The 15721-nt window shown below is 44.8% G+C and overlaps 1 protein-coding gene across 1 annotated transcript in view; it reads left to right on the plus strand.

The window, feature by feature from the left end:
- The window catches only part of lili (LMBR1-like protein lilipod), a 79597-nt gene that overhangs the window by 25294 nt on the left and 38582 nt on the right, over positions 1 to 15721 (plus strand). Inside the window, exon 7 of the mRNA XM_084607565.1 lies at positions 3418 to 3489. Coding sequence (XP_084463691.1) covers positions 3418 to 3489 — 72 coding nt within the window. The remainder of the gene's footprint in view (positions 1 to 3417; positions 3490 to 15721) is intronic.

Genomic DNA, 15721 nt, shown 5'->3' on the forward strand with positions numbered 1-15721 from the left:
CTGTTTCAGTTGCTTCTCTCCACTTCTGAGAGCCATGGAGATGGCATGTAGTGGAGAGGGATTTCTTGTACTATGATGCCAACTGCTGCAGCTACAGGTTTTATCTGGAACATAAAAGGGTTTCTCATTTAAAAAATGATTGTACAATTAATCTGTTATTTTGTACTATGCTCAAAATATCAAACGTTCTAATAGCACTGCAAAACGAAGTACTTGATACACTGAATTGATATTCTGTGCAGTTGAATATGAGGTATACGGTTTGTTTGCTTGGATATTTTATCCTTCAAGATGTAATTGTGTTCTTTTAGGAATGAAAGTTTACTGTACTGTATGCAAAAAAAATTTCACTATGTCCTTGGCATATCATCTTTCAAGCCTGCGAAGATGTTAAACGTACATTTTTAATCCATTATAGCACCTGCTGACATGGCTGCGAGGCAGTTCCACTTTAACATTTGCAAAGCTAGGCTTACTGGTCGCCTCCTTTATTTCAGTTCTCATGCCATGTTTGTACTTAATCCTTATGGGAATAACGGCTTTACAGTTACAACCTGCTGGGTAAATGCAATGTTCAGTGTAAGTGCTGCTGTACCAGTGTATGTGACACACTTGTGTAATTAACTAGTGCATAAACACACACACACAAAAAATAGATCAGGACACTTTTAAACATGTTTCACTTTATTTTTGCTTTGTACCTGCTTCCAGATTATTGGGCGGATATGCAAACTTAATGTTAGCTCCAGAAATATACACTGTGCCATTTAACTACTAGCTGATTATTTGCTGAAAAAATCTTTGGAAGGTGATTACACTTGCTCACACTTATTTATTGATTTATCTCAGAGCTGGCTTGATCATGTCACGAAAAATGGGTCCTTTGAGATGGAAGATGGCTGACAAAGCTGGCACTAATGCTCATTGCAAGCAACACGATGTAGTGGCCTTCATGTAAATGAATACTGCGAAGCTTTGGGCAAAAGCAATCCTCACAAAATGGGGCAGGACAAGTGGAAAGCCCAAGAGATGCATAAACAGGATATTGTGCACCTTGTCCCTCGCAAGTTATAAAAGTTTTCATGCTGTATGATGCAATAGATTAGTACAGTAACTGCATCAGTACTGAATGCTCGAGGAATTTTTTCTCGCCAGCAACAGATTTACCTGACTGTTTTTCTATTTTTGAGCATCCAACTAGCTATATTGAATCTCGAAGCTGCAGTTTTCACTGTTTGAACCATCAGCCTTTTCACCCCTCATCTCATCCTCTGTAATGGGTGACACCAGCATTCCTGAACCAAACCCTATACTGAACCAAATCATCTTGAGTGCTGGCCGGACAAAGGTGTCCACTGAGAGCGTACGCACACCAAACATTGGTGCCATGTCCCTGCTACTCTCCGGTTGAAAGGCGCATGCTACCACCACACCTCTCTCCACTAGCCTATATGCTGCTCGCCACCATGGAAGAAGTGCTTGGAAGTGTGACATGATTGTCAGTTTGTCACACGACTAAACTTGAATGTGGGTTCCCTACATGCAGCACACCCTCAGTCGTTATGTGAATTGAGTGTGTCCAAGGCCATTGCCTAATTTAATCCAGCATTTTACTGAAACCTGTCCAAGTGTCCCTGCCTAGTGTCGGGCCAATAATATGAGTTGTGCGGCCATTGGGGATCCATTCTTCACTGAGGGGGTTGCTCGCTGCTTTTTTCTCAGGGCTGCTTGCCATTTTGTGTATGCTTGTTGGAATTCCTGACACCGTTCTCGAGGTGTCGGTAGATTTTTACATTTCCTTTTTTTTTTTTTTTGCTGGACATATGGCTGTCTCAGTTTGTCCCTGGCTGTAATATTAGACTGCAACGAGCCACTGTGAATGCTTTTTTCTGTGGAAACGGCTTACAAAACACAAAGTAAACATGGTACAGGTGTCTTCCTGTAACAGGTGGCTTTCAATGAACTGACTGTGCCAGTTTGCTACAGTGCAGTCCACTTATAACAATATTGAGAAAACCGGAAAATCTGATTGTTATAACCGATTATCGTTATATCTGGATCGGCAAAAAAAAAAAAAAAAAGGAACAATGAAAAAACACACACACCCACATATTTCCCCATGCATGTTGAAAATCGGGTTGAACAATGCTAACCATCCTAAAGAACACTAAACACTTTATTACAGGATACACCAATAGCCATGAAATAACTTAAATATATTTTAAAAAGTCAGAAATTCGCGCTTGCTTGAGCAGGAGCTGAAGCTTGGAAATCGCTGTGAGCATTGCTTCCAGTAGCACGTACGCCGGCGCCGGGCAGTCCTTATCGCGTGCACGAAACCAATTAACGACTGAATGAATTGCAGGGCATTCCCAGCCCTATCGTTAAAATCGTAGAGTGCGAATTCTCGCACCTTGAAACCGATGAATCTGCTGTTTCATCTTGAGAGCTGTCGCGCTTTCTATGTGGGCATATCTTCCAAAGACACGCAAACGGCGATGGCGATGACGATACGGCCGTACTCTTTGCACGGCAACAGATAGCGATTGCAGTGATGATAGTGCTCATTCCTTAATCGCACGCAATGACGCTCGCAGATTTCTCCACGACAGTTCGTTTTCGCTGCATATGTATGTACTAAACATTCAGACCAATTTTCGTGCTAAACATCTACTGGGCGGCAATAAAACTATCGTTGTATCCGATTTACCGCCAATAATTGATTGTTATATCTGACTTATTTTTACATTCGACCTATGGGAAAATTGATGAATCCCAAGAATTTGTTTGTTATAAGCGATATGTCGTTATATCTGGTATCGTTAAAATTGACAGCACTGTAGTGAAAAATGAGCAGGTGGGATTTGTAGCAAAATCTTGAAAAAAAGTACAGCCGAGTTGTTGAAAGCTGCCAGTTTACCATCATTGCATGTGAATCAAAACCTGTTTTAGCTTTTTGCACTAGAGTTGAGTGCAGCGTGGCGGGCACAAATTTTTCCGGGGCTAAAGCAAAGGCCAGCAGTGTGGAGTCTGTTGTGAAGAGTTTCAAGTTATGATGTTAACGAGCTGTCCCTAAAGGCCCTCGACAGAAATTGACTCGGTCTGCTGTCGGCCTGGGAGCCATGGTACACTGACGGCTGGTTGTTGAGCCTGCTAGCACAGTCAAGTGGGTGCACAGTAATGAGTGCGAAGAAAGTGTCATCAGTGCAGCGTGTAAGGATTTCAAACGCGGATGCAACTGCTCATTAGCATCCACTGAGTCACAGCTCTTGAGCACAATGCTTGCTGACTGGCATCAGTTTGGCCTATTCCCGGGTTCACACCAGTTTCAGGCCACGTTTTTCTTCATCCACCACATTTCTGAGGAAGCATTTCCTTGGATGGATTTCAATGAGTACTTATGATTGCTGTCTGCAGCTGCCCTCTGGAAAGGATACCTGCCCTTCCTCTACTCGTGCCTGTCCTGCTTTGGAGTCATGCTGCTGCTGAGTGAGTACTACCTTCCTGGTCACCGTGCAACCCCTCTGGTTGCATCTGGTTTTGGGGGTCATACGAGTACAGTAAAAGCTCAAGGGCAGGCAAAGAAAGTTGATATTATTCCAGGTTGGAGTAAGACATGAAGTTGGGCTAGTGAACTATAGATTCGGCAAATTCGAAACTCTACAAAGAAGGCAGGATGAAAAAAAGAAAGAAGCATACACACACAGAGCACTGAACTTCCAACCGATTTATTTCATGAGAACAGGGGACTTGTATGGGCCTTCAACATAACTATGAGCAGACACAAAGGAATCGTGCACAAGGCTGCAATAAGCATAACAACAAGGTCACATGTGTGCATTAGACCGCTGATAAGTCTGGATGTGCCCATATAAGAATTCAATCTCTTTTCTGTGCTCGCCATAAGGGATGACAACTGCATTAAATCTCTATCTTTATCAGTATCAAGGAAATAAAGAATTCTTAGATGGGCATATGTGGATTCTCTAGTTGTCTTAATGCACATGCGACTTTGTTGTCCTTGTCACTGCTTTGTGCACAATCCCTTTGACTGTTTCACTCCTCTCTCTCCTGTGCTATGACAGCTGCTCAGTAGCTTTGGCCTGTCATGGGCAGTAGATGCCCTTTGCCAGTGCCCATTTCCAGCAGGATGCAAGTAGTTACATGAAATGACCTTGATTTGTGTGCGAGTCGGTTTCTGGGGCATTGGTATATGATGTTGGGTGATACCTGTGGCACTTGTCAGACTGAAATCTGAAACTGCTGGAGGGCTGCTTTGGCACAAGTCAGTCAGGCCACACATAAAGGGTGGAAGGCAAGATGGGGTGGCATTTTTTTTTATGAACTTTTATTTCCATTCATCTTTGACTCCTGGCCTTGTAATTGCATCATTCCGTGTAGATTGGGGTGAAAGCCTATTCATCCCCATGAGCAGTTAACCGGCATCCATGGTAGGAAAGTCACAAACATGTCTAATGGTAGTTGGCAGGGGACATGGCCATATGCTGATTGGTTGGCAGGTTGTGTGATATCACGAGGCCAGATGGAATGGCCGAGTTGGGAATGAACTGCCAACCAGCTCGTTTCATATTGAAGTGTGAAGAACAAATCAAACGCACAGGCTTTTGCACCCCCCATTTGAATCCTTACTGTCTCAGAAAATCATGCCTCTGGTAAGTGGTATAGTAGAAGCACGATATAGTAAACTCTGATATAGTAAAGTGAAAATGAAGTGCCAGCTCATCTTCCATAGACGACTGTACATTTTTCTCCTTTTATAGTCAATAAAGTTTTGGTAAAAATTGGTTATAGTAAAGTTCTTCTGGCCGTGGCAATGACTTTCCATGAAATGACATCGCCGCATGTGCGCTGCCTAGGATCGCTAGGCAAATTAATTTTAAAAAATAACACCACCAAGCGTTCACTTAAATGGTCTTACCACGAGACTTAGCAGTGCTTAGGAGAAGCCAAATTTACGTAAGCCTTGGAGTCGGGAGGAAAGCATGCAGCGTGTAAGAAAAAAATAAAGCTGTCTACAAACAGAAAGAAGGCGGCGCGGTCAGTTCAGAAAATAAAGAAGTACAACGAGAAATAGGGAAGGGAAGAAACAGCCGATCATTCGCAGCACTGTGCAGTACGAAGCATGAGGCAGTGGTGGCAAGAACTGGAGGCGCTGCTTTTTAGAAGACAAACAGTGGAAGGTAATGCCACGTTAAATGCAGTATGCGTAAAAGGTACTTCCACAGATCTAAAAAATCTCATACAGTGAAAGCTCGTTAATTCGAACCTCGTTAATTCGAATTTTTGGATAATTCGAACTGCACACTTGGTCCGGCCAAGCTCCATAGATATCTGTGTACAAAAAAGCCTGTTAATTCGAATATGACTCTGTTCTCCTACAGATAATTTGAACTACGGGCCTTCGCGTCTGGGCAGCTCAACACGTGGGCAAAAAAAAAAAAAAGACACCTCCTCGAAAGACTGGCATAGTTAGAGGCTGTGCACGTCCAAAACGGGGATAAAAAATGAAAGCATGTGAAACCATGATAGAGTCGGTAAAGCCTAATTGGCGTCATGACTGGCTCGGCAGCTGGCAGCTGGAGGGTAGGGGCAGGCGGCCGCGGCTGCCTGCTCTCTCTTCCGCGCAACCTCAGAAACTCGTAACTAAATGCTCGTTAATTCGAACCTTGTTTATTCGGAAATACGGATAAGCACTGTCGGCGCGATTCCAGCCAACGCTAATGAAAAGCTATAACGTCGGACGGGCGCATGCTAAGTGTTACGGCAGAAAACCTTTTTTTCCATCAGCCGTCAACGATAGCACGCAGTCAGCCGCGATCATGACGCCGGCTTTTAGCGTCGTTCCCTTCAAAAGCCCTCTGCTGCTCTCGCGCATTCCAATAATTGAGTGCCAGTAGACGGTGCCCACCCCAATCGCCCATGGCATGATAAAGCGAACATACTGAAGACAAAGCTTGACAACAGGACAAGCGCTAGCACTCAGCCAAGTTCGCTCTTTCCCCCCTGTTACAGCCAACTTGAAAAGGTAAACACACCGTGATGTTATCGCTGTGTAGCATCTTAGCGCACTGCCAAGAAATGCATTGTGGACTGTGACGTGACGGTGTGAAATAGGGTGCCTCAATGCACGCGCACTCCTAGTGTGAAACGAAGCGAAACGGAGGGATGCGCTAACTACTGACGTCTTCTTTTTTTGTTTTGTTTTAAAATCCTTGGGCAAGAATTGGTGGTGGGTGAATTCATTATGCGAGCTGGTTCATTATGCGAGTAAATACGGTTAACTTACCGCAATGCAAGTGGTTCTTGACAGTTTTTTCGAGGCCATTCGATAATTCGAACATCGGGTAATTCGAAATTTTTTCCCGGTTTCGTGAAGTTCGAATTAACGAGCTTTTACTGTAACTGGAAAAAGAAAATGGCACGAAGAGATAAGTGAGAGATAGAAGGTATCTTGGAGTGTTTTTTTTTTTTTTTTTCATTAAGCAACAAGACAGCATCTTCAGGACCATGCGATCACCAACAAGTGATATAGTAAGGATTTTTCCCGGTCCCAATGATTTTACTATAAAGGGGTTCTACTGTAGTTGGCAGGTGATGTGGCCAGGCCTTTATTAGCCAGCTGTAGCTTGACTCGGCACTTTACAACGTGACATAATATAAAGTGCAGAGTCTGGGCAAGCATGCATATTGATGACTCATGACCCATAATCACTGTGCAACATAGCATGACTCGGCACTTTACAAAGTGACTAAGGGTGTGAAATGTTTTAATATGGATCGAATGCAAATATCGGGAAGAAATGCTTCAGACGCCTTCGAATGTCTAATATCTGTTCAGTGAAAAAAGAAATGGAAAATTAAAAAATGGCATTATTCATTTCGTCTGGTTCAGAAATCACATGGTATTTTCAAATAAAATTACTAGAATTGCACAGAAGTTTATACTGTACCAAAAAATCAAGCATAAATTTTATACAGGATTCGGTATGCCAACTTTTTGTACAGGAAGGGCCTGTATGAAAACGGGTAGAGCTATCTAAATTCTTGTTGTTGCTGAACACAGTAAGCTTTCATTAATTCAGCATTGAAGGGAGTAGAAAAAAAGAAAAAAATTTCCGAGTGAATTGAAAGCTTTAATTATCAAATGGGCCTGTAAAAAGCTGCTGAAAATCGTTAGCATCACAGTAATTTATCTGATGAATAGCTGCACGAGGGCTGTTTTCATTGCAGATGAAACTGAAGTGAGAACGGCGTTTTCTTCCGGTTTGGTTAAGGCGGGGGTCCCACGGTGGCCATCTTGGAATTAGTTCAAATTCTGCCACCAGGCTACGCCACTGATTCAGGACTGAGAAAGTGCCTATCGGCCTTGCGCCCAGTTGGCCGAGGGGCCCAACCATTGCTTTGTAGAGAAGCTTTCTTTTGTTGGAGGGTGGGTTTTCAAAGCCCCATTCTTCTCCCAGCCGTGCGCAGGGGGAAGCGTTCACCTGTTCTTAGCTTGACTACTGCGGATAGCAGGACTGCGGGGTGCTAGCTTGCCTTACCACGGCTGAACTTGAGCGGCGACGCGGACCGCCGCCGCTCGATTCGGCCATGACCGAATGTGCGTAACGTAAATGAAAAGTACCACCTCGTTTTGTTGTTCACTGTTCTGGACAGAGTGGAAGCTTGAGCGAGTTGATGATACATAGTCGATATATGTTCAGGATAGCTCAAGTGTATACCAAAAATGGAAAGGTGCGATATGATGGAAGATATTTATGTGGCCTTTGTATACTATACTTTGACTCACAAAAGATTTGCACCACTGCTAAAGGCAGGGGCTCCCTGGCCCATTCAAATGCGCACTGTAATAGGTAATTGTGCTCCGACGCACCCCTCGAATCGGCAAGGGCGACAGTGGGAGCACAATTGCCTATTATAGGTGGTGTGGATAGTGGTTATTCAAACAAAAGGAAGGAAAAGAGTGCTGCCGGCCACTTCAACTGCTATCTAAAATCTGAAGCGCCCAAGCTGCAGCCGGCGGGAAAGCAAAATGATGGGGAGAGGAAAGCGAGGGGAAGTGCAGAGGGGAGCTATAACAAGAAATTACAGGGGGAGCTTTGTACATTAGTTACAAAGTACAAAAACAAAAAGGGAAACGCGTTTGCCTCGCTCGCGCGCAAGTGTCCAAGTGCTCTTGGTCCATGGCGCCCAGGCCTTTCACAGTACTAAAAACATTTTGTGAGACGAAGTATACATCTTTGGTGGTTTCGTCATGAACTCTGGCTGAAATCGACACCTGTATTGTCTTTCCTTTGATACCCATCTTTTGAGCTGTTATCGCTTTTGAAGTTATGGCATTTATAGTAGGATATTCTTGCGAGCTCTCTGGTGCAGAGCTACTTTTATCAAACGTTATTGCACATAATAAAATTGCAATAAAGTCGGTTTCAATCAACAGTAATCATTTTCTTTTTTCTTTTTTTTTTTAGTTCGGGCTTTTCTAACCATAGAAACTGACGTTGGTAACCTAATGAGCTGAGAAAAGGGCGATGGCCAATTTCATTTTACCTTAGAGAGGACAGTCGGCATTGCGAAATAGGTGTGAAATACCTACCAAAAGGGTAAGCACCACGCAGCTGCCGCAATGCATTCAGGCTAAATTTTGGGGGAAATGAATTGGAGAGTGGAGGGTAGCAGACAGTTATGAGGCAACGTCGCCAGTAGAAGCGGGTTAGTTTCGCAAGCGCGTTAGACCGCTCCTTCTCGACCCTTCCCCTTTGAATCTCCTCTGTACTCTTCATTGGTTAGATGTACGTCTTTGCTGCTTTGCGAATCCAGTGTACTTTCTATATATTTATTTACTTATTTATTTATTCACTACCAGCATCACCTGCTTTCATAACAAGAATAGAACGGCAATCACTCGTGCTAACCACGGTAAAATGCATAACTGGCTGCCACTGAGGCATTCTTTGGAGTGAAAGGATTCGTTTCTGTGGTTGTATGTGCAACAAAAGAATAATGCAAGACGCCCTTCGGTTACTTACTGCCCCTAGAATTTGTCCGGACATGTACATCCTCGCGCTGCCCTGATGTGGCCATTTGGCGTGCTGAACAGCTTTCTTTTTTTTTTTTTAGAGCCCAGCTCTTTGGCGCCCGTTCCTGCGTTTAGCGTCGCCGTCTGCGTTGTCCCTCGTAACCAGCTCCGCAGCCAGGGCAGCGCACGCTCCTGCCTCCATTCGCCGCTGCGTGTCCCCCCCCCCCCCCCCCTACCTTTTTCCTTTGTGGCGGCGACGGTGTTTTCCGGTGTAAGTGGATCGCGGTGCATACATCCTAAGCCGAAACGCAGAGCCACGTTGACTTGACTCGCTAGCGGCGTCAGCGGCATCAGTCAGTCGCTGCTATCTCTTCGCTGCGCAACGCTCCTACAGGTCCATACGCTGCATTACGCGAACTCCTGATCCACAAAGCTTCCTTCATGACAGTCAAGAACTGTTAGTGGAGTGTTTCTTGAAGAAATACGTGTGAAAAATAAAATAAAAAAGTTGTCTTTGCCTCAATCTATCGAAAAGCTGGAACAGCCAATGAGATATGCTCAAATTTCGCATTAGGAAGTAACGTAATCGTCGGTAATTTTTCTGTTGTAATAAAAGTAGAAAAAAAAAACGCGCGCGCTGATATATGTGGGTGTGCGTACTTTCCTTTTCATAACGCGCTGACCGCTTTCTTTTTTCCCTGGTGGGGGTGGGGGGGGGGGTGGAGGCATTTCCATTGAAACACACGAGGCTATATAGTGTTGACGGTAAGCTAACCGCCCCTCCCCCTCCCCCATTTTTGTTTTTATTTAGAATAGCAGCTTGGGCGTGTTGCTTATGCATCTTGAGGTGACAGCGCGGAACGTGGACGGGAGCACAAGGTCAGAAGACGACACAACCAATAGATTGATGTTTTAGATTGAGCTCCTTGTGCTATATACAGCAACATGAGCAGGTGGGCTGAAGGCGAATGCACCAGCGCTGGTAGTAAGCGTACATTGGTAATGGTCCTCCAGCTACAATAACTACCGCGAGCTCTAGTTTCAAGTCAGTCTGCGCTCTTGTTGCGACATTTTTAGCTATAAGGTGCGTTGAGAAAGCGGACTGCCATACTAGCAGCACTCGAGAGCGTGAGTGCAACATATTTCTGAAATATATTCAAAATATATGTAATGCCTCCCTGAGGGGTAATGTAAATAAAATAAATAAATAAACATATTCTGAGCAATAAGACGACCAGAAAAGTGCGACATCACGAGCAGTTATCTAAATATGCGCCGCTTTGCAACTAGCACATGTGTTTCTTGACAATGATTTCATAATTTGAAATTTGCCAGCCCCGGAATTCTTTTGACATGTCTGGGGATCGTACAATAAGATGCCCTTTTTGGTTCGTCTGCGGTTCCAATGAAGAAGGGGGGGGGGGATCGCCCCATTTAGACAAGTACTGGCGAACCTACACCGTTCGCAAACATTGTCCCCACGAATGTGTGAAGGGTTTGTTTCATCATTGATGGAAAAAAGAAAAACAGCCCGAGGAAACAGTACGGAAAATCGAAGAACTGACAAACATGGCTGTCAATCCTCACATTCCTTCTGTAGGTAAACCCTCGTAACTGCCATAAATAAAGCGGGTACTCCAAAGCACTTTCCATGCGCCGCGACGTCAACGCCGCCGTCACGGCAGGCGTCGCAAAAGGGGAATGCACCTGCATGTTCGTGGTGCTGGCTCGCTCACCCTCTCGCGCGGACTGAGAAAATTTGAAAACCGTGAAGAAAACTATTCTGTGAAGAAAAGAAGCAGGGGGAGCTAAGTGGACTTCAGGACGAGAAGAACGGAGTAGGGGACAGCCGCGCGGTCCCAACCCCTCGCTAGTTTTCGACGCGTGTAGCACGCGCCAGATATCTGGCAGGGACAGATCACAGCATCAGAGCTCGCGATGCACGCATGCGCAGACCGGCTTTGGCTGACGCGTGCGACGACGTTAGCGCGGCAGTGCATGACGCATGTGTGTTTGGAGTCGGGGCTTATGTATTCCAGTAGTTCCCTTCACCCCACGCCACTTCTACCCCCAACATGACGCAATTTTGGATGTAATTTGGGGTAGTGGTATGCCTTTATACTTTCTTCAATAGCCACACTGAGAGAAAAAACTTGACGAATGCTAAGCAGCACAGGCATCGGAATGTATTCATTTTCATGTTATACAAAACATTTTCCCAGTGCATGCCCAGATTATTTTGGTCAATTTTGGTCAATCTAGTCTGAATTTACTAGCTTTTGTAGGCTTACAAAAAGCGGCTATGAGCTTTAGGCACACTGTCTCTCTGCAATGCTGTTTCTTGGGCTAGTTGGTGGAGTTTGCTCATTTTGACAAAGTGCAAAAAAGAGGCAGGGATGGTCGAGAGACATGGGACAAAGCGCTTTGCCTGTCCCTCGTGCCTGTATATTTTTAGCCCTTGCCCAAAATGACCAGTCCCTGTCCTTCTCTCTTCCTCTATCATGAGATAAATCATGGTGGCAATTCGTTGACCTCACCCCAATGTTTTGTTGTTTCACTATGCCATGCAGCGTTTCAGCAGGATTAGAGTTGAACAATGGCAGAGCTGGTTCAGGGCCCCTTGTTGCACCTAACCCTTATCCTCCTTTTTTTGTCCACACAAGAACTCCTTAGAATGACTTTCCAATCAGTCGGCTGAAGTATGCTCGCGAACGCTCAAGATGCAAGTTGATAGACCCTTGAAGCAATTTCTCTAAACCAAGAAAATGGCAGATGCTGCGAATATTTATGCAGTTTCTTCTGCGGCGATGCTGTTTCAAGTCATTTTGTTTTTTGGACATTATGTTTCCATTCCCTCCCATTTATTTCCGATTTTATCATTGCAAAGGAGTGGAAATTTGTTTTCCTATCACTAAAAAAAAAAAAAAAAAAAAAGTTGTCTGCAAGGCGTGGTCGCCATTTGTTATCTGTGCACAGCAAAAATGGGTGATGTTCGCTACACGTGGGAACGAAGCTATAGCGATAACTCGGCGCGGTCAACTGTGGGTTTCACCGCAAGGTCTCGACATACAGCTGTCTACATCGAATTGACGTGGTATTGTTATCGAAAATCATTTCGAAACGGATTGAACAGGTTCAGCCCAGTTCGTGAATGCACCTTCGTGCAAGACTCAGGCTTCTATCTCCTGAGGGAAGCAACAACTGCATGCCTTGGTAGATATTGCTGCGTGTCTTCTGCGTGTTTGCTTGGAATTGCTTTCGCACTGCTAGCTGTGCTACTATGCTTATATTTCTGAATCTTTTTGAGTAAGACCACGTGGCTCCTTGATGCTAAGCAGTAAGGATTACAACTAGCGTTAGTCTTTCGTTTTATTTTCTTTTACTGCTTTGCATGTTTGTTATCGGAAATGCTTTCAGTAAAAAAAGAAAAATGCCGCTGGTGACCTCGACGTCAAAACTGCGCGCCGAATCAGACTGTCATGTGATTTCCGCTCCACACATCGTCGCATATTTCATTTCGGTGGTGTCAATCGATATTCAGCCATTCGGAGGCAAAAATTCTGAGCCTCCTCTACTTACTTTACTAAAACTAACTGACGTGTTCGAAGGTGTGAAGAAAACGATGTCCTATGTCAAAACCAAACACGACGTTTATTTACTTTTTTTTTTTCCGGTACAAAACCGGAATGAGGTGCAAGAAACACCCAAAAAGCTTGGAATTTCACTGCGATGACTAATCGGGGATGACCATGTGCGCTTGTAAAGGGAGGCTGTCATTGTGCTAATAAATACATTCGATTTTTTTTCATTGTGGCAGTCTAAAAACAGTGGCGATGTGCGTGTGCCGCGATGGATATCAGTACTCTGTTCTGCACGACCGCCCGATACAGACACGCGCTTCATTCCGTCAACCCACCACATGCACTAAATGTCCGCGAAAGCGTTTACGGTGCATTGCATTGCATTGCATAATAATAATAATAATAATAATAATAATAATAATAATAATAATAATAATAATAATAATAATAATAATAAAACAGACCCCTGGCCTTGAAACATGAATCCACGGCTTCGAGGCTTACTATTTTGAGCATAGCGTAGACGCACAGAGAAGTAGAGAGTGCCGGCTGTGCACGCGCATTAGCCCTACTTGGCCCCACTAATGCCACTGCGTGTGCGCCGAAGGAATCCGGTAATTCGGTTTACATGTAGGCAAGCACTTTTCTCTTGTCACAGTGAAATGGGCCCAGCTGCCCTCTCGGCATCACTTTGTTTATGTTACGCTGTCTGCAGTCGAAACTTCTCTCTTTCCACGCAGCGTAGTGTGGTGAACTGTCCCACCTTTGCGAAGATGTCCATACACGCTTCGTAAGTGACCAAATACAATTAGACAGACGTACAACGGCTGTTACGTTTCATTACGGTGATTATCGGTGATGACGTCTGGTTTTTGATTATCTATGAGCACATATTTGTAATGTTTATAAGCATGAAAAGCACTGAACCAAAACAGTGTACATTCTCATTTCAGCTAACGCTCGACATTCGGTTCAGCAGCGTCGAATTCCTTCGTTTCTTTTTTTTTTTCATCTGTACTCCGTATGCGACGTCGTCCTTTTGCAGTTGTATTTCTTGTAGCGGCTGCGAAGCTACATTCAAAACGGTGCTTTCCGAGAGGACAGCTGCACCTAAGCACACGTGTGCCACTGAAAGCTCTAGGGAACAGAGCACGCACCAACGGAGATGTGAAGGAGACAACCAGTCGATACCGCCGGCCGAAACTATTTATTTTGGTCTACTGTCCTATTCCTTTTTCGACCAATATTTGAGAGTCGCATGACGCACATAGCATCTAAACGGTGGATCATACGCGTGGTATGCCAGCTGGCGTATCGTGATGTCATGTGCGAGCATTTTGCCAGCACACCATGCAGCATAACGTGGCGATATCCGTAGCACTCGCTGTCAAACACATAATGTCTACATTTTGCGAGAAATACCACTGGACCAACTGCGCGCACGGATGAAGAACCTCGTCCAAGCAACCTGCAATCTGTCAAGGCATGTCTTAATTTTGATAAATTTGCACTTTTGTCGCCAGCCGAAAAGCAAGCCCGATACATGTAAATTTACCGGAAGATTCTGCGCATTCTGTTTGGATTTTGCTAGCCGTGTCACTTGCTATCCGAGCCTGAAGCGCCTGGTGAAATACGAATGCGTGAGGGAAAAGTACAGGGCCAGAAGAATATTCAGAAAAGCACAAAAATAGCGCAAAGCCCCTCAGCGATTGGGCGTGAAGGTTAGCGGCTTAGCACTGCAGGCGAGCGTCCACTGTTCGCACACAATGCAGGGGTGCAAAGGGTGATGCGGTGACCATGTGCAGGCTCTTCGTGCGAGCGAATAGCCCCCGCATAAACCACAGTGTATGCGCGCAAAACATGTGCACGCACGTAGTGTGCGTGTCATGTCTTGTCACCTAAAAAAAGCTTTCACTCCGTGGTCCTTCCCTAATGAACTGTTTGTGTTTCCACTTTGAGTAGATGCGTCTCCTTGTGCTAGGAACCAGCGGTGTCTCGCACCACGTTCTCAATCGAGTGGTGCCTCCAGGTATCCATTCATTCCTTTCACTCCACTGACACTCCCTGCTTTCCTCTATATCATGAATTGTAGCCTCTGCATCAGGTGAGAGAGTTGTCGAAATTCTTCCTCTATGGGCTGTTTGAAACCGGATCTGCTGCAGAAAGAAGTTGTTTCGACAGGCAATGAATTTTTGAAAAGTGTGACACTCGCCTCACAAACAGCAATGCAAATAGCAACAAGCAAGACACTTCACAGCACAAAAGTAGTATAGGTGGGTTGCTGAAACCTAGAAGTCAGCAGAGCAAAACCCCTTCACCATGGCAGCCAAACCTGTTTTGAGGGCAGAAGTTGGGTGCAGCGCAGAATACTTCTATGTCCAGCCTGATGTCATGCGCGAACGTGTTGAGCAGAATTCCTTCACTATTGAGAGCCTGGAGGAGGTAGGGGCAGGGGAGGTGTTATGAATGGCACTCACAAACGGAGGGGTTCTTAATCCCATAATTGCGACAAGAAGAAGAGGGGTGCAGGAAATGTACGTGGCCATTATTACCACAAGAGACGTCTCCTGCACTGCACCTGTTTTGTGCCCCCAAAACAGGTTTGGCCGCCATGGTGAAGGGGTTTTTGCACTGCAGAGAAGCTGACTTTTAGGTTTCTTGACTAGCTTCAGTACTTTGAAGGAGTGTAGTCACGCGCGCCTCTCCTGGCAATTGAATGAACTCACACTTTTGCTGCTTTTACCTAGATGGCGCTAGCAGTGAAAAACCTTTAATGACCGAATACAGGTGCAAATACTAATTATCACCATGGTTTGTGCTTCTTATTTTAACTTTATTTTACAGTAATACAATATTAAAAAAAAGCCAACTCAAACAAGGCTCACGTTGTTGAGTATGACGGCCTTCTCCATTGAATGTCGTGTACGAAAAATTGATTATATTTGAAGGCTCAGTATAATCGTGCTAATTGTATAAAGCGCAATTTGCGATCAGGGTTCACAAATAACGACTATTCTAGTTTCGCCATGCATGATTCCTAGGCTGTAGAATGAGCGGTTTTTCTGGTCAAGCTATGCGATGTGAGGCAGTATTACGGAAA

Source organism: Amblyomma maculatum, chromosome 6, assembly GCF_055883805.1.
Source record: "Amblyomma maculatum isolate TAMU_Amacu chromosome 6, ASM5588380v1, whole genome shotgun sequence".
NCBI classification, from domain to species: Eukaryota; Metazoa; Arthropoda; class Arachnida; order Ixodida; family Ixodidae; genus Amblyomma; species Amblyomma maculatum.